The 20,295-nt window shown below is 37.9% G+C and overlaps 2 protein-coding genes across 3 annotated transcripts in view; one reads left to right on the plus strand and one right to left on the minus strand.

The window, feature by feature from the left end:
• The window catches only part of LOC137261222 (U1 small nuclear ribonucleoprotein 70 kDa-like), a 117,274-nt gene extending 100,931 nt beyond the window's left edge, over nt 1-16,343 (minus strand). Inside the window, exons 1-3 of the mRNA XM_067798934.1 lie at nt 15,670-16,343; nt 7,367-7,429; nt 5,052-5,106 (exon numbers count right to left, since the gene is read on the minus strand). Of these exons, the coding sequence (XP_067655035.1) occupies nt 5,052-5,106; nt 7,367-7,429; nt 15,670-15,813 (262 nt within the window). The 5' untranslated portion in view covers nt 15,814-16,343. The remainder of the gene's footprint in view (nt 1-5,051; nt 5,107-7,366; nt 7,430-15,669) is intronic.
• The window catches only part of LOC137261221 (potassium voltage-gated channel subfamily A member 1-like), a 74,223-nt gene continuing 66,290 nt past the window's right edge, over nt 12,363-20,295 (plus strand). Inside the window, exons 1-2 of one of the 2 annotated variants that reach the window (XM_067798933.1) lie at nt 12,363-12,730; nt 16,943-18,470. In XM_067798933.1, coding sequence (XP_067655034.1) covers nt 12,513-12,730; nt 16,943-18,395 — 1,671 coding nt within the window. In that variant the 5' untranslated portion in view covers nt 12,363-12,512 and the 3' untranslated portion in view covers nt 18,396-18,470. Of the gene's footprint in view, nt 12,731-16,254; nt 19,267-20,295 lie in introns of those variants that run through there. The other variant, XR_010954844.1, reaches the window with a different exon arrangement.

Raw genomic sequence — 20,295 nt, forward strand, 5'->3', positions numbered from 1 at the left:
CACAGGGAGGTTGGACCTTCAAGTCCCAAACCACATCCCCTAGTTTCCACGCCAACTGATGGCGTCATCATGAGACTGCAGGACTAGTTGCATTGTGCTTCAAAAACATGTCCTAATTTTGGCTCTGCATAGAAAACCAATACCAGGCATAAAAAGCATTAATACTGATCCTGTCAATTTCCAAGTCATTGGGGAAAAGCCTGATCAAGATTTATGGTGGTAGTGTGTAAGCTAACATTAATAAGATGTCAAAACAAGCCTAAAGATGTTTTATTGTTTATGTAAATATGCAGAGAAATAAGTTCAGTGCACATCACAAAGCTCTTCTTTAGAAAACAGTGCCAAGGCAGGGGTTCAAAAATCCCATCGCTGACGCCTGGGACAAGTCAGTTTTCATTTCGGGCAATCAAATAATGGTATCTTACTTGTCCGTGGACTACTAGATAATTTCCACTTAAGGTTTCAAACTCCAAATAAACTTGGATTTCATTTTATATCTGCTCATAATGTAGCTACTACATATTGCAATAAAAGTAATTCAGAGCTATCGTTCTTTGACATTTATCACTCTTTGATAAATGGTCCAGTAAAAATTAACATCAAACATTGTGTCATAAAATCAGGACATGTGAAAAATTAGCCAGGACAAGTTACTTTCTTGAAATCACTTGCCTTGTGGCAAGTCTGGTTTTTTCAAAAAAAATTTAACCCCTGCAGTGTATAAAAATGGCCACTTTGTGTTACTTGATGATGGTTTCAACTGGGATCCAAGATTCTCACACTTAAAGTAACTAATTGAAAAATCATTATGTTATGTGCCTTCAGTGAGTGAGTGAGTGAATGAGTTTAGTTTTACACTGCACTCAGCAATATTCCAGCTATATGGTAGCGGTCTGTAAATAATCGGGTCTGGACCAGACAATCCAGTGATCAACAACATAAGCATCAATCTGAGCAACTGAGAACCGATGACATGTGTCAACCAAGTCAGCAAGCCTGACCACCTGATCCCATTAGTCGCCTCTTACGACAAGCTCAGTTGCCTTTTATGGCAAGCATGGGTTGCTGAAGCCCTATTCTACCCGGGGAACTTCACGGGTCCTGTGCCTCTAGCACCATTGATAGTAGTATATATAAACTTTTGTGTACCTTACTTGTAAACAAGAACAAACAGAATTTTACTGAATGAAGCCACATACAATTTCAGTAACACAGAATATTATCAGTTCAGTTTAACTGATTCGATTGAAATTTTGAAAACAGACTTCAGAAAGTTTTGATTGTTCTTGGAAAATCAACATCTGATGTTTCTCAGAACCTGGCAGTAATACTGAGGTGCCTCATTCTTTGATGCAATGTGAGCACAATTTATATCACTGTAATTCAGTTTAACCAAACATAATACATGCTTCAGCACCATGGCAATGTCAAAAAACTGTATCTATGACATCACTAACACCACATCCAGACACACAAAAGAACCCTATCAAAAAATGAAGAGTATCAGTTACCATCCATCTATGCTATTCCTATAATCCTGCTTATCACACCTCGTCTTAATACCCCTAAACTGTCCACAAAGGTACGATATATATCTCTGAAATACCAGCACTTTTATAATCAAGAGAAATGATCAAATCAAAAATCCATGACAGGAGACATTTATTTTTTTTAATCTGGTTCATAACATTCAGAAACAGTAGTCAATGCTCATGTCAACACTAATATTTTTTTTCAATTTTACTTGCATTATCTGTAGGTAATAACTTCAAACAACGTCAATGTTGAGGCATAAAAGAAATGAGAGTTCGTGTAAAAATAAAGTGGTTCAATGTTCACACCAGTTCAATCACACATGAAACATTCTATGTGATGACATGACATTATCAACACTAATCTGGTCAATAAGACCATTTTTCACCTATTTACCCATCAATCACTGATCAATGAAGATAATTTGTTTACTAACGAGAATCTCTGCGATACGAGAAGCATAACATCACTCACACCTCATACATCATGTTTCCCTCACAACCGCCACACGTAACTAACACAGCGAGACTCAAGCCATATTTGCCGAGTTTAAAACATCAATACAAATCATTAAATTCCAACATTCCGCTCCACATCCATTGAGGACATGTGATATGCAGCGATTAAAATCTCTCGCATTCAGTGGCCCTAACCCAGTCATTGATCAAGTGGTTGATCACAGTGCAACGCTTTGTTTTCTGGGTAGTCTCAAATACTGGACAACATTTCGAATCAGTTAATGATCTCCAGCGCTGGAGCATATTGACCCCATAGTTCTGTGATTGGAGTGTTTTAATTCAGTCTTAACTCCACCCAGTATAATATAGCATGCATGGGGAAAAATGTATAACAGCTTCTTCAACCTCGCGTCACTTGGCATTAATGGTTATAACGCTTTCAAAACTGGATAAATTTCATTGAATTCAGAATTTTAAAAAGAATCAAATTAAAGAATTCAGTTTTATGACGAAACACCTCATACAATGCAGCAATACGAGCAACTTGCATCCTGCATGGCATCAAACATACTGGCAATCACCTTTCTGTGTGTAATTTGAATGTTAAGTAAGGGTTGACATAAAAGATTGACAATTTGAAATAATGTCAGTGATAATATTATACATAAACTTATTGTTATAGAATATAGATTTAATTTACTATTACAGTGCAAAAAATTAAGTTTTTATTCATGAGTTTTTCCAAAATATCTTAAGGATGCTATTTTTGGTTTAATACATAAACATGTCACCTATCAACACTGGTGTGAAACATATTTATGTCATTCTGATTTCTTTTGCATTTACCTCTCTAATATTTATCAATAATCAATCAATATTCAGTCAAAGATTACCAATCTGTGATCTATGTCGATAGCCAGCTGTAATGTCAAGTGGGCATGGATAGTCACTGCTCTAACTGATCTATACTGTCTTGTCAGGACACAAGGAGCAAGCATGTTCTATATACCATTGTCTGATGAGGCATGTAAAGACTTACATAGATACACAAAGTTACCCAGTCAAAGAATCTACCAATGAAATATCACTAGTACTGAGTTGTAACACGTACTATGCACTTCAAATGTCAACCTGAGATCATGTATCATGATACGCAACGTATCACACCCCTCATATCACCCCCCAACAATTACATTCGACATACTCTTTTAACAGGACCAACAACTGGAGTATGTGATTAGTCAATGTACTGTGATACGCAATGTATCACACCTCTCAAATCACCGCTCCCCCTTGGTAGTTAGGTCCCGTATCAAGACATCCCTGACATCCTTTCTCACTAGGACCAACAACTGGAGTATCTGAATACTCCATGTACCATGATACCCATCCTGTCACACTCCTCAACCCACCCCTGATGATCCTGGTTAGGTCCCTTTGCTGACATCTACGACATCTGCAATCCCTTCTCAACGGGACCAACAACTGGAGTATCTGAATACAGCTGTCAGGACTGACCACTCCTCCTGGACACTGCCTTGAGACTTGCACATTGATTACGACTTAATCGATACTACCACCGCTGGCACCAAATGCGACTCCTACTGCAGACAGCTCTGAGGCCCAAACCAGATTGATACAATAATGTATTTACATCAGCCAATTAGGAGTCCCTTCTTTTCTGCCCACAACACAACCCCTAGTGATTGGATCACCACACTCGTGTGACGCAGGGCAGCTTGTAATCAAACCCAAATGATATTTACAGCATACCAATAAAACTTGCCACCAAGTTTAATCAATTTACTGCAATACTATCGCATCAAGAGATTCTTGGTCCACAATTAAGATGTTATTTTATCAGTCTATCCGTTTCAGTTACGACTGATCTTATGAAAATCATTTCGTATGCAGGCCATAAACCTGTTGTCTATGCTTCCACAATCATTCAGTTGAGAAAGTTACTACCACAAATTAATCATTTAAGTTGCATTTATGGACACTGGGTCCAGAAACCAATCCTACAGTAGAGGCCATAAACACTTGTTGAAAAAACAAGGTCACACCAAGGTCACCTCTTTCCCCTATAGCAAAACCAGTGCATGTAAATTCCTGAGGAAATTTGCCCGATTTTGCTCATTAAGTCTGAATAATTGATGAAGTAGTCACCAATGCTGATTAAATTTGCTCCTTGCTACATGCATGAACCAGTGCCTGCCAAGCCAGTCTTTTGGCCAACTTGACTCAACACACAAGTCCAGGCTTTTCTAGTTCAAGCATACTTATCAGGAGAAAGAACACAAGCGCATTATTTGTTCCTTTGGAATTTTGTCATTCAGTTCCAAGTACCAATGACAGGTAACTTTTAGTTAGAGAGATAGAACAGTATCTCAAGATTTTAATACGACAATTCCGGACGCTGATCAAGCTTGATGTTCAAGTGCACCAAATGTGTTTGTGATTCTAGAATTAGCAGACACAGGTTTTGGCAAGACTTTTGTATTCCAACTGCAATAATCTCCCATTTACTTGTGATACATACCTAAAATGTACATTTATTATAAATATCTTACATGTTATCTTCAGATTGTAATTTGTTGCACTAAACTACATTTTCAGTGGATGTCACTGTGTGAGTATTGTTAAATTTGCGACCTCCTCAATGGAACACTAAAATGCACCACAGTGCATTCTCAGTAAATAATTTTACTGAAACAAGTGCCTCGCTAAATTTTTTTTCTCTCTTCAGCCCCACCATCACAAATCAGACTTCGCCTGACAATGCAAAAAAGTAAACTTTATCAATCACTTCCAGGGTAATATAACCAACGGGGGAGTTTAACAGCTTTTTGAGAAAGGCGGGCATACTCTAAAGGACAAAGGGTGGGACACACTTCATTTTCACTCAAGTTTCAATGGTCACTTAACAATATTTTAGAACAATGGAGGGGTGCGCACCCCTGCAATATCCCTCTGGATCCACCTATGACAAAGCCTCTTCACACAAAGATGATCTTGGAAGTAGCAAAGATGAGGAGTATGTTGATAATCTATACTTACAAAGGGCTAGGTCCTGTTCCAGCTTGTAAGCATGCTGTTCTGCACGTTCCTTGCGCTGAAATTATAAACATTTATTTGAATCAATTTGAAAAATGCAATATCAAGCCAATACGTGGATGTTTCAGTTTGACACAAAAAACAAAACCAATTGCTATTTAAACATTGCTTTCATTGCAAACATTGGATTGTGCCCCACGAGTCAATTTCCTGTCAGCCAACAATGCACAACCAATTCAACCATGCACACAACTATTTCTTACTGACGTCATGATCAGGAAACAACTGTTTCCCATTTAATGTCATCAGAGCAAGGAAACAACATACCCTGTAACAATATCCCATTGGAATACTGTGTAATAATATTATGATCATTTCCCACGTGACATGTTTTCAATGCAGCAATAATTGTACATGTTATATTCTGATAATTCCCATGTATTAACATACAGTACAGTAGTATCTACGGATGGAAAACTTTCATTTGACAATACCATATATACTGTTCTGTTTGAACTTAATCAAACCTGCCCATGTTAGATATGAAACCTTTTTATTCGCATAAACCAATAGCAACAAAACAGTTGACAATGGCTGTCCAGTTCTAAATCTAATACGCTCTTGGTAAGATCTGTTTTAAATTTTAAGCGTTTTAGTGAATAAACTTGTTACAAAGATTTCTGAGGTTGCACCTGTTGACGAGGTTGGTTAGTTAGAGAATATATATTTGATGATCCATTATTGTATACTATGTGCATAGGTGCATAAAATTCAGCATTGTAAGCCAGGAAAGGCATGGAAGAAATATTTTTGGATTAATGATCATGAAATTACTTTGGACCAATTCCAACAATTTCAGCTTGGGTTAGCTTTAGTTAAGCTTTAAAACCCTTATAATAAACAAACACAACTAATTAATATTTCCCTAATCTCACAACTGGGAGTAAGATGACATTTTGTTCAATGGCCTCTCAACCATGACGCCCACTGTGTACTGGTATGCAATAGAAGACACAACCTCTCTAATATCCCATAGACAAACTGAATAACCATATTAAGTTGATACCAAACCATGACTTCGGCTTTGTATTGACTTGTAAGTCTTTAGAGCCACACACACATTGTGAGCCTACTAAATGGGCCAAGTTGTCAAATGTTATAAAGCTAAATATAGCTCATTCTTAATAACATGAACCCAATGGACAAAAACTGTTTTCAGAAAGCCAAAGTGTTCTTCAGAACTGCCCTTTCCCATGACCTTTAAAGAGAACATAATGAAGACTTTAAGCTTAATCAATGTCAAATTTGTGAAAAGATTTTAGTCATTCCTTGCATGTTTAACAAAATCTTGACAGCCTGTTAGCTTTCCACATTTATCATTCAACCATTAATATATGTAATAACAGGAATGCATTATCATGTAAACATTTAAACTGATAGATTGAACAATGTAATATGTTATTTTGGTTATTCTTTTGTTACTAAAAGGTAGTTCAGTCTTTGGAGATTCTGACAAATTACCATTTCTAACAAATATGATGTCAGGATTAGAATATCAGGTATCTGGATACAGTAGGATAATAAGGGGCAGGTACCCGAGTAGAACATTTGGGGCTGTCCTAGCCCTTATTCTGATCATCACTTTTATATTTCACTATTTCCAAACAAGACTGTACTCGACAGGCAGTAAGACAAAGGATAGCCATTAAAAATATTATGCTGTAAATCCAGATTAGTGTGAGCTTCAAGTACAGTGGGGTAAATAAGAACTGTAAACTGAAGCTCCTTGCCATCATCTCCCAGGAGTACTGGGTTACACAGGAACAAATGAACAGCCATGGAAACTCTCAGAAGAAAGGTAAAGCTAGTTCATAGATTCATAAATTGAAATTCTTGAAAGTTTCACATTTTTAATTAGAGACAAGTGCACTATTCACGGTTTGATTAATTTCTCTTGCAGTCACTTAGTACTCAAAATGTCAAATGTTTACAAGCACTTAGTATTTCTAAACAGTACTGACTTTATAAATTGTGCTGTGAGAAGGATTTTTCCATCAAGGAACAAGTATTTGCAAAAGACTAACCATTAAATATTATTGGAGGATTACAAATGTGGTAGCAGGTACATAACTGTGAAGTAGCAAATATAAAAAAGCACTTCAAAATAATTGTTGTTTTTTAGCATGTTGAACAAAAGGTAAATTGCTTGTCACCACAACTACATTAGTGTACTTGCATAATTATTGCGAAGTTCTGTGCCATAAAATATACCTATTAACCAGTATAGCCAATTCATAATGAAGTAGATATTCACAAACCTTTCTTTCCTTTCGCTCATCTCTTGTTTCAACACGAGTGGGCGGCGGGGTGTCTTTGGGATCCTGAAAATAGACATAAATATACAGTTGCAGGAATACCCAAATTCAGACTCACAGCATCACATGGAGCTATAAATCGGGGATTTATGGGACACAAACTCATGCCTCCTATATGCAAAAAAATTAACAATGGATGCAATAATATTTATTCGTATTTCTGTATCCACAAGGATGCAAAAAGAGTCCAAATATTTTTTGTAGAAATTTCGATTAAGTAACAATAAGTTATCATAAGTCATTACTTGCCAGTTTATGGTATCATTTGCAATTTAATTGCTGTAACAATGTGATGATCACGATACACAATACAATAACAGTAACTCAATAACAACAATATTTCAACATAGTATTAATGATAATATTTAAGTGTCTGGGACCTCCATTTTGTAGTTCAGGACCCCCGAAAATGAGGAGTAGTAGCAGGGACCCTATAGCATAAGACACAGGGTAAATCCCTGTATATATGTTCACTGGATCTACCCTGAACATGCATGAGTGTACAACACATCACTGAGCAGTTGAATGTCATGATCGAAAGAAAGTGGACACATTCATCTCCGACACATGCCAAGAAGTTAACACTTGAGTGTGTCACACTGTAAACCCTGTCTCAGTGTTCAAAGTAGGTTTTGTAGGAGTGGACATGTGTCATTTGTTGCCTATTACTGCTCATTTGGGGGGCAGTTAAGTATCGATTGTATTGATCATTGCACACTTTGAAACAAACATGAAATATTAAATTTAATTTTCATCTCCAGTTGACTATAGACAAAAGCAATCAATAACTACTGATCCTGGGCATCGGATCAATTTGAAAATCATTAACTCCATAAAAAAGTACAATCAATGTAGCAGAAGTCCCATCAAAAGTACTCTTAAAATTGACAAACAGCTTAATACTTTTATCTTCAAGTGTTTATACTTACAGGGTCAATAAATCTGTCACTGAAGTAGAAATCTCTTATTACAAAGTCTTAGAATCAGTATCACAACTAATCTCCATCATGTGTCGAAACCCTCACCAACTAACAACATAACCTGTGACTTTTAATGTCAACATTTTACTATTCACCATGCAAGTCAAACATTTTGTGAGTGAGTTTAGCAATATTCCAGCTATATGGCAGCAGTCTGTAAATAATCGAGTCTGGACCTGACAACCCAGTGATCAACAACATGAGCATCAATCTGCAGAATTGGGAACCGATGACATGTGTCAATCATGTCAGCAAGCCTGACCACCTAATCCTGTTAGTCGCCTCATACGACATGCATAGTCACCTTTTATGGCAAGCATGGGTTGCCGACAGCCTATTCTAACCCGGGACCTTCACAGTCAAACATTTTGTATTAGAATGAAATAATATATACCATTCAGAAAAGTAGGGGATATTCCATTCTGCGAGCATTCCACTAGCAAATGCTAATGCAAATAACTCTTTATCATGTTTCCTCTTTGGCTTCATCAACTGCATCTAATCAATCATGTAAATCCAATACCTCTACTTTTTTTGCACGGTATGTTTTCGTACAGGACGTCTGACTTATAATGAGCAAGTGGAACAGCAATATTTCACATCAACAGTTGAGTCAAACGACAAGGTGACCGAGTCATGTGACTCTGACGACAGTGGTGCTACTTTCCTGGCAACAGTAACCAGGTGCCTTCCCTAACTTGTACAGGAACATGTGGTACAAGTTACATGTGCAACACTTCCCCGTGGCGGCTGCCAAGACAGTTGCCTCCAGCACGGAGGTATTTGTCGCATCCCTTCCAATCTTCGTGGGTAAATTTAGCAATGGACTGGCAGTACCATGGTGCACTGTTGGTTATTGTCTCCCCCTTCGGCGCCATAGAAGCAAGAGTTGTGCTTCCGGTGACCAGGGTATATGGAGACAATGGCTTAACGTGTATGGCAGATATCCTAACTGTGTTCCTTTTCGGCATGCACTATCGTTCTGGCCATGTCTCCACAAACGAGGTATACATTTTATCCATTTTTTGTCCAACAATCGTGATACCCGATACCAAAGTAAGTTACAAGGTGATGTGCATATCCCTTCCCCATACCTGCATGCTTCAACAGATGGTGCGTCATGTGCAATAATGGTGCAGCTATCAGTTACCATCCATATCTCTAGTGTGGGTGATACAAGCTCAATAATCATCTCACAAGCCATAAAGATCTTAAAGAAAAACTAAGTGATGTGAAAATCATCAGCCATAAACCTGTCTCTACAAAATCCTGTCTGCACATGTGTTGGATTTTCACACCATGATTTGATCAAAGTTCTGTGACATGAATTCAAATAAGTTGATTCCCTTACTTTCATGGCAGAGTAACTGTTTGACAGATTCAAATCTAACACCTAAAGCAGCTTTGGCATTTGATCCTATGGATGTGATCACAGTTCAGCATGCTCCAGGCATGTCCATATAAGCAGACTGCAAGTATATAACTAAAATCATTGTTCCAAATTCAAAATTACATATACTCAAGGAAACAAATAAGGGAACACATTGGAGTGCATATGTTCCCATATTCTTTTCCAGGTTTCTCCACAAGGTATGTATTGCACTGACTGAAATTCTAAATGTATACAAAAGAACACATGTTCTCTTATGTTTCCCTTATTCATTTCTTGGGGTATAGATGGTACTGGAATATCAACTTCAAAAATATGAATATAGTTTACGTTTATGGCATGACAGTTTAACAACAGTTGTATGAAAGAATTTTTTATTCCTTAACATCTATTGAGTAGAATATACAGCTTTAATCAGATAAACAAAATATGAAGCTTAAAAGGATGGCTTAAAGCTCAGTGATGACATTGCTACCCATTATCTGGTTAAGTGGTGAAGAGACCAAAACTCTAGAAATCGATTGATAAATTACTGAGTGATAATATGAATTTCCAGTTAAGTCAGTTTGTTATTCTCTATTCACAGATTAATCTGTGATAAAATGGACACCATTACCTCAGGAATCTTTCTAATAATGCACCTCTGCAGCCCTAAACTACAACTAAATAATGTCTACCTCAAGAATCTTATTCAAACTATTTGTCCACACATGAAAGCATTATCTAAAGTATCACCTGAACTCATATCTAACAATTTACTTATGTCTCACATTTCACTGTAAGCCCATGTCAATCTCCCAGACCCTCACTGAAATGCTGATCATAACGTAATTTGTCTTTGCTCACTGAAAAACAAAATGCCTCGAAACAAACCTTTATAAACCAATTTTCCAATTAATACTAACACGTGTTCAAGACAGTCTTTATATGAATTCAAACCAGAAAATTCTTTCCTATACCAAATTATTTCTCAACATAGGATACAAAACTAGAGAAAACCTTTCGTCATGCTCAAAAATCATCACCCACCAAGTTTATTGTAAATAAACATTCCTTGTTAAAAGGATAGAATATTTAAATGATCTTAATAACATTGTAAAGAGTATGCTGCTTCTACATTAGAGAAATATCTGCCTCGTATAGATGGTCCTTGGCACACTTGGGGGCAACTTCATGCTGCTTGGAACAGATAGCCTCTCAGTTTTACCAATTGAACCCTGATTCATGCAATTAAACACCACTCACTAAGATACTTTTGATACCTTATCTACCCACCTAGATTCCCAGCATCCCAATTCTACATGTACCTCGTTTTAACACTCTTGGAACCGAGTCGACAAAGACAGGATGAAGGGTGGGAGAATGCCAATCATCAGTCGATCTCAGTGCCTTGTTCCACATACACAAGTGTTAATGACAGGTTTGGAAGCCCAATTTTTATGAAGTTAAATGGTATAATGAGGCAATTGTGTGTATATAATCAGAGGGAGTGGTTCCAGTAGAGCGAGTATGCAGGGAGACATGGGTATGGCAGTTCGACATCACACACAACGCGATGTCTAGCAACAAGTGCACTTCCTGTTAAAATCGGTAGGCCTTGGTTTGTAGATGTGACAGCTAATTCTTATGTACTAACAGTTTTCACAGGTGATATCATCTTAATGAATGTCTTAGAATGTTCATCTTCAACTTTGCCTGTATATGAGCTGGTTAAACAATTCTTCTGATATCTGAAAGTTTTATAGAATTTTTAACATTGTGATATAGATTAATGTTTTGGATTTTCAAGGTTAATTTCTTTGAAATTCATGTCAGTTCAGTTTTGATTTTGCTTATCTGCTGTTTAATGCTGAAATCAGCAACATTCCATCATAGTATGGCACCCAATAACTGCATGCCCCAGACAATCAGGTGATCGATAGTATGCGCCACAAATGACATCACTAGGCATTTCACCGAGGCATTCACCAACGTATCAAACACCAGTCAATTCAGTTGCCTCTTTCAACCAGAATCTGTGTCTTGAGAACTAACACAGAATTCCTGAAAATTTGTGCATCGTCTCAATGTTCCTTTTATTAATGAACTTATTTCAGGCTTAAAGTTAAATTTACGCAACCACTAAATTCTACAATGACATCAAAGCAATGGAACCGCTTTTTACAGCATTTTCTTTTATCAAGACACACCCAAGTATATTGCGCTCTCAAAGGACAAAGCATATTGTCCACTCTCCTCTAAAGGATTAAGTATTCAAGAGAAAAAATGGACTTGATTTTTATCTTTCCTCATTTCCAGCCTATATTTGTCAACCAAATTTCTTGAACATGAAAACCCATGTAGGTCTGGGTTAGAACTGATCTTCAGTAACCCATGTACTAAGTATGTCGTAAGAGGCGACTGATGGGATCAGGTACTCAGACTGACTTGGTTGACACATTATCAGTTCTTTTCTTCACAGATAACAAAGTCTTATTCAGATTGCTTAACAGAACTTTCTGTACCTGAGATCCCACAGTAATCCTTCCCAATTTAATATCTACATATCTGCATTCTTTTCCAGTCAAAGGACATCGATGCAATCGAATCCCAACGTCACGATCGGATCCAAGCTGCCAAGCGGATCCGTCGATCTAAATCAGCCCAGAGTCAGCGTTCCTACTCGGTTGACTCAAGGACAGAAGAGAGCAGTACAACATGCCTTCCCAACTGTCTGAGGATGCAGCAGAGGTCTGACCGAGACCAACTCTATCGTCCACAGAATGACCCCAGCAGTTCCGACTACCCTTCCCCAGACTCTAACCCTCCTCTCTCTGAAGAGCACTATCCTGGTCATCGCTTTACACACACCTGGTCTGCCAACAACAAGAGCTTCCCCGACGAATTGCGTGATGACCAAACTGCCCCTCTTCTTGGAACCAATGCACAAGACTTTCGGTAATTCAAAGATATATTTTCTACAGTATTTCCAGATTCTAAGGTATACTTAAGTTTGTTCAAACTTAAACTGCCCTTACAACTGATATAATTAAAGCAGTCTTTAAAAATAAAAACAGGGATTTCTACTTGGGGAGAAAATTAAATCAAACCAATCAATAAATGCTTAATTCATACATTAATAACATCTATTTTGGAAAATTCTGTAATTAAATATTGCATTGTCCTTTCAAATATTACACAAAATCATATATATATTTCCAATTACTACATTGTGAATTTAAATCTCAGTTCAAAAACACCATTTCAAATTTAATCAATTATCCAGCTACATAGAGTAATAATGTATCGCATGTATTAACTACCTGGTTGTTACTTGGATTCATCCTCTCTGTCAGTAGCTGGCTCTGAGTTCATGACCTCGAGCAACACAATACATGGAGATGTGACAATACAACAACAAATCAATGTCATCATCACTTGCAATATTAATACTGTTGCACTGGACATACACGAGACTAGTATTGACAATAGACATATGCACTGTTTCTACTTTTTTAAATGGTCAATAAATACTCCCTTTCTTAACAATACATAGGGTGAACACCTTTTGGTACTTATGACCAACATTACTTGTTCTGCTGTGGAAAAATTTGGGCCTTCCAGTTTTCATAACAAACCACATTAATCTGTACTGTATAAGATATATATGGCTGTGTATGAGGTAATATTGTAGGGTTGTATGAGATGCATGATCATGATTTTAACTATTCTTATTATTTCATAGAAGAAACACAGTGGAAAAAGATTGAACACTCTTCACTCTCTTTAAGAAAGATTCTGTGATCATAACTTTTGTGGCTTGTAAAAGCTCAACAAAAAACACTTTACAAGTCTTTTGATCAACATAGACTTTTTTAAGCGACAAGATTGGCATGTCACAATTTGGCAAGAATATTAACAAAATTTACGATAAAACATATTCTTCATTAATTCCTCTACAGTGCTGGATATATATGCTGTAATTAACTGAGCACTGCAGTTATACTGTTTGCAAGATATATTAAATATATATCAATCCATACATGTATTAAATTCACCTACTAAGTACAAAAAACATTCTAAACTAGATAGAATGGGCAAATCTAAAGACTTCAAATGAAGAAATGTGTACACATATATGATAAAAACTTGTTAACACTTGTTTCATTTGTGTGCGCCTAAATAATTCACTACAGAAAACCACCCGTGCAGCACATCAGTAACAGGCTAACAGCACTGTATTGATGCATGTCTCTCTCAGCAATTATTTGGTAAATATTAGGATTCTTGGAACATATCATTTTGGTGGCACCAACAATCAATGACCTCACCAAAACAATTCTAGTTCTAGACATACTTGCCAGCATTCCAAACAAAATTCACATCTTAATAACATGACATTTCTTTGTGACAGGGGCCATAAATAGATATGAATCATCTTGACATCACAATTGCAATATCAGCAACTGTTTACTTAAATTGTGAACTTGTCATAAATCAAGTCTTTAGCATGTTTAGTATCCAAAGAATTCACAAGTCAGATTGTCAAACACCTTGGTTTGGTAATTACATATATTTTGAAGTTCGAACAACAATGAATGTTCTTTTTCGGTTAAAGTAGAATAACTTTTTAGACTCATCTAAAACAGCCTTTAATGTACAGAGTATGGCTATCCTGTATATAACTTAGTCTTTACATATCTACAAACACAATGTATGTGTTACGTCATATAATACCATACTTCAGAGTTTAGGTAAATTATAGCTTATGCTGCTTGTAATAACAACCAATAATTGTTACAAATGCTATTTAGTAAATAATGCTCTTAACATTTACAAAACATTGCATAAACACATAAACCTGACTCATACAAATAACTTGTTGTCACCAATAAAAATATCAATCATTATCAGAAACAGACTATACTACATTATTCCTGACTGTTCAATCTTTTATGTTGTTCCTCAAAGCCATACATCAACTAACAATTAATGCACTAAATAACGACAGTGCAATATGCTGCCATTAAAGTGGGCACATCCCTCTATGATGTATCTGCTAAAGCTCTGGCATGAATGCGATCAATTGACCCACAATGCCTGAACAGCAATACATTATGAACGAATTTGTGTACATATGTTAATGGCAGCCACTGATACTTCAACCTACAGCATCCTACAGCAGATTATGAATCTGTTCAATGCTTGACTTTTCCACGTTCCAACAATGGGACAATACGTCACCACTCCAGGAACTATGGTACGTGTGACACGCTTATTAAGCACTTAGGAGAGTAAATTGCTGTAGCTGATCATGTGATGATTCAATGTAAAGTGTATCCCTACGTGTTTGCTTCAGTCCTCTGCCGAGAGATCAATTTTTGCAACACTACGTATTCTTTCGATGGCTGGGTTCAATTGAATTATGCGCGCCTTCTGGGGAAGTGTGTGTGAATTATTTATACATTTCGTGTGGAGACTATACACTATCTAGTCAAGAGACTGCTGCACCAGCCACTGTGCTCTTAGCCATGTTGGTGGTGCTTTCAACATACACATCTAGTAACGACAGACTCTTTGAGTAGACAAGATGTGCCAAAAACTCATGTGGAATTCGTTGGAAAAGTCATCTGTTGACAAATTCAAAAGACCGAAGGCTGCTGGGCGCATTAGCAACAGCCATCCAATCGATAATTTCAAGCTGTAGCTATAACTAGCCGCAGTGTCACGGCGTTTGTGCCCCGCTGAATACTGACTAGCTTACAATGGCGACATTAGTGTCCGCCATTTTGGAAACGCTGTAAGTTCGTTTTCTTTGATAAGTCAACGTTTGCATTTATATTTCACAAGCACACTTTCACGACTTATTTTTCTTTTGGCACTGCACGAAATATTACCTCAAATTCCTTCAACAAATGTGCCAATCCCCCGTATGGCACTCTCTTCTTCTCGTGGCTCTGTTTGTCGACTGGCGGCTTATATGGTACAGGATCGCGAGCGGCGAATAAAGCCAGCAAGTTAGGTGGTAGATACTGAGTCATCTTGCACGCTCTGCTCTAGTTACAGCCACTAAGATAGTCTTCTATCCTTCTCCTTTTGAATGTTCATGCGTATATTTGAAGATAGCAGCCCTGTTTCCCGAATTTCACGCGAAAAGCCAAACGCACATGGTAAATTACCCCGTCCCTAAAAATGACACAGCGTGGTTGATCGATCCTTGGTGGAAAGCGGCAGGTGCGCGAGCCGTACAATAAAGACTAGGGTAAGCACGCTGTCCGCACCAAATGATGGTGCGGGGCAGGATGTTGTTGTTGAAAAAATAAAAATGGTATTTTGAGGCTAGTTATCAGACAGACTATTGGTCGCAATTATTCACTAGTGTCTCTTTACACCATTGATTATTTTTTAGGTTGGGGATTCCATTGAGTAACATTGGTCGCGCCTGATTGGTCAGTATTTACTACTGTCTGTTTTTAGACAACAGAAGCATGAGATGCTAGACGGGATCGGTATAGGTACTATCCGAAAGGTACAGTGTTTGATTTCGAGCTTCTCTAGGCCTTAACCTGACATGAATCCTCTCACACTTTCCTCTTAAATACGCACGGCCTGCATAATGTCTGTTTCGTTAGGAATAATAGCGCTCGTGAACCAATGGGCTTGTGGAACATTTTCGGACTATTCTGCTTGCATTGTAAGTAGGGTTCAGGCTGGTGCGCTGCCAATGTAACGCCATGTCGGGGTGTGGATTGTTAACCATGGGCCGGAGAAGAATTCTCTATCGTGTTAGGGATTTATTACCGAATGACAGTGCTCGCGGGTATGACAATCTCTCGCTTGAAAATGACGGACCCCTGGCGAGAACGAGTGACGAAGTGACGTCAAAATAATCGATTCTAAGCTCTTCTCTGTACCATCCGGGCATGGCGCTCGGGTAATATTTTTGTCCGCCATATTTGTCGATATATAATAATCCTAAACTGACCAAAATTGTGTGTAGGCTCCTAATGAATGTGGAGCATTGACGGGGGTGTACCCCGTGCATGGATGTAGCAGACGACACCGGAGGATGGAGGTTGCCATGGCTGGCCTTGAGGGCAATGGCGGCCCTGCTGGTTTTATGTCGCAACGTCCCCTCATTTCACGTTCATCTAATCTTCCCAATTCCAGGTCTTTTCCCAAGCTGACTGACAACGACGATGTCAATGTGGATGATGGGATGGGTACGGCAGGGAACGACTTCGAGTGTTGTGAGCGGGTCGTGATAAACGTCAGTGGCCTACGTTTTGAGACACAACTGAAGACACTTAACCAATTCCCTGATACATTGCTGGGAAATCCACAAAAACGGAATCGGTATTATGACCCTCTTCGAAATGAATATTTCTTTGACCGGAATCGGCCAAGTTTTGATGCAATACTGTATTTTTACCAAAGTGGTGGAAGGTTACGGAGACCTGTCAATGTCCCACTGGATGTGTTTTCAGAGGAAATTAAGTTTTACGAGCTCGGGGAAGATGCATTTGAAAAGTATCGAGAAGATGAAGGATATATTAAGGAAGAGGAAAAGCCATTGCCTCAGAATGAGTTCCAGAGACGTGTGTGGCTATTATTTGAATACCCAGAAAGCTCAACAGCGGCAAGAATTATAGCCATATTCTCAGTACTGATTATCCTGCTTTCCATTGTGATATTTTGCCTGGAGACTTTACCAGAATTCAAACACTACAGGGTTGTCAATGCCACCAAAAATGACTCCCAATCGTCAACCACACAACCCTCAATTGAAGAAGATGATATTCCAAAGTTCAATGAACCATTTTTCATTATCGAAACATGTTGCATAATATGGTTTACATTTGAATTGCTTATTAGGTTTGCCTCTTGCCCTGAAAAGCTGGGTTTCTTCAAGAATATAATGAATTGCATTGACATTGTGGCCATCATTCCATACTTCATAACCCTTGGAACTGTGATTGCTGATGAAAGTAAGAGCAACAGTCAGGCAATGTCTCTGGCTATTTTGAGAGTGATCAGACTTGTGAGAGTTTTTCGTATTTTCAAATTATCTCGACACTCCAAAGGTTTGCAGATTTTGGGCCAGACACTGAAAGCCAGTATGAGAGAACTGGGCCTACTGATCTTCTTCTTGTTTATAGGCGTTATCTTGTTTTCCAGTGCAGTGTATTTTGCAGAAGCAGATGCAGAACAATCTCATTTCAAAAGTATTCCGGATGCATTTTGGTGGGCTGTGGTCACCATGACAACAGTGGGATATGGAGACATGCGTCCTATTGGAGTGTGGGGAAAACTGGTAGGGTCGCTGTGTGCAATTGCAGGTGTTCTAACTATTGCTCTACCTGTGCCAGTTATAGTGTCAAATTTCAATTATTTCTACCATAGAGAGACCGAAAGTGATGACAAACACAATTATACACATGTGCAGTCATGTCCAAATTTCCCAAGGAAAAAGAGTTCTTTGGATTCTGAATGTGGCTCTGATATCATGGAAATGGAAGAAGGGAATAGTCTGATGGTTACGGACAAAATGAAAGAAAATCATGCAAACAAAGTAAACAATCCTTCTAGCATCAACAATTTAAGTATTGAGACAGACGTTTGATGTATGGCACATGTGTTTCGTTGATGGTGTGTTTGAATTGTGCTACAGTATCCCAGCAAGTATGTCAGGTTTTTATCTTGCCATTTTCCATTGTTGAAAGACAAGAAGCACACAGGTCCTGCCCAACATGTACCTGGTCATGATTTCTACAGCAAACCCTAGGACTAGGTTGTCTAGTCTTGGCTACTGACACCAGTAAGGATGAGATGTAAGCCTGATCCAAAGATTGTCTTTGATTCTGGAGAACATGATATTACCAAGTTTTTATGTGATAATTGTTATATATCCTCTACTGACAAGCATTTCCTGCATAGTTTCAATGAGATATTTCATTATGGTGTTAACATTAAGCGTTAATACCTAGTGCTGATGACCATGAGATGCCCTCCTTCCTCTAAGCTGTGTTTCATGTTGAGCCAAACCACTTGTGCAAATTATCTTACAACATTGAATCTGCTTATCATTCAAAATTAGGTGTGTGGATTCCAGTATGTATTGATGCGGCTAACAATCAGACAAGCAGAAGAGACAGTATTTCTTCATCAATAAGTGTAACAGATATATCTACCAGCTCATTGCTTTCATCTATGCATTCTAAAGAAATGGAAAAGTTTAGCATTCGAGTTGTGAGGAGCACCTCCTTTCTCTAGTAGCCTGAGTGACTAGCTGTGACTGACGCACATGCGGATACCAAGGTAGTGATGGAGGCAACATTCCCTAACGACGATGTCCCCAGCTCCAAGTAGTGTCCCTCTTCCAGCTGTGTCTCTGCCAACTGTTCTAACCAACCACGAAATGCTGCACTACATCATATTCACACCTAATGACCAGGAAGGTTACCTTCTCAGGGAACTTGAGGATCACAGTTCAGGTACGTTCTTGTCTTTATTATTTGTGTCATATTGTCCAGGGAAAAATGTTTTTTCATTCAAGCATGTCATGTGCCACCTTTTAGGATGTTTACATACAGTGTTGGCTCAAGAGAGGTTTTTTGAGTGTTTTAACTCATCAAATTCAGTGAGGACCCCCTCTGTTTTACATCTGCCCATCTATTTAACATTAGAGGGGGTCCAGAAACATTATTTTCTTCAATTTGGACCCACTCAAAATTTCACCCAAATCTAACACTGTTACATATGCCCTTTGGAATTTTAAATATCAAGAAAAGAGCGAGAATGTTTTTTAATACTTTCTGTAATCTCAGAAAATGTAATTTTATGAGCAATAAGTTTGTCCCTTTTTTCAAAGCCTGAAGATGCTCTTTTCCGATCTGATTTTCAAAGATTATTTTAAGATTTGTTCTACATTTACTGTTTAGATCAAACATTTTACATCTGCTGAAATTTATGTATCAATGAATTCATACATCATGATGTTTCAGGTCTTTACACACTAAGAATGTACATATCTTCTAATATTCTATTGTGATTGCATCAGTGCCATAGATAACACAATGCACCAATACTTAGATCTTCTATAAAGAAACCAACTTACTATGACAGTACAGATTGGTCAGGGCGGTGGGGTAGCCTAGTGGTTAAAGCATTCACTCAGCACACCCAAAACACATGTTTGATTCCTTGAATGAGTGTATTATGTGTTGCCCATTTTGTGTATCCGCCATTTTGATGTATCTGGAATATTGCTGGATAGTGGTAGTGTTTTCTGTCTGAGTATTAACTATCTTGTTTGAAATGTCATTTAGACTTTAGAGATAAAGAATTATAAAGTTGTGCTGGCCTAGTACCTATCTTTAGTCACTTGTAGTTTAGAAGATACTAAAACTTCAGTTTAATCAAACTTGTCTGTGCCATGTTGAGATAGACCTGTTTAGTGCAAGTTGAAAGCAGTGACAGTTCAGTTCTCCTGTAGCCAGTTTACCGTGTTTATAGTTGCCTTG

The sequence above is a fragment of the Haliotis asinina genome, chromosome 14, assembly GCF_037392515.1.
Source record: "Haliotis asinina isolate JCU_RB_2024 chromosome 14, JCU_Hal_asi_v2, whole genome shotgun sequence".
Classification (NCBI taxonomy): Eukaryota; Metazoa; Mollusca; class Gastropoda; order Lepetellida; family Haliotidae; genus Haliotis; species Haliotis asinina.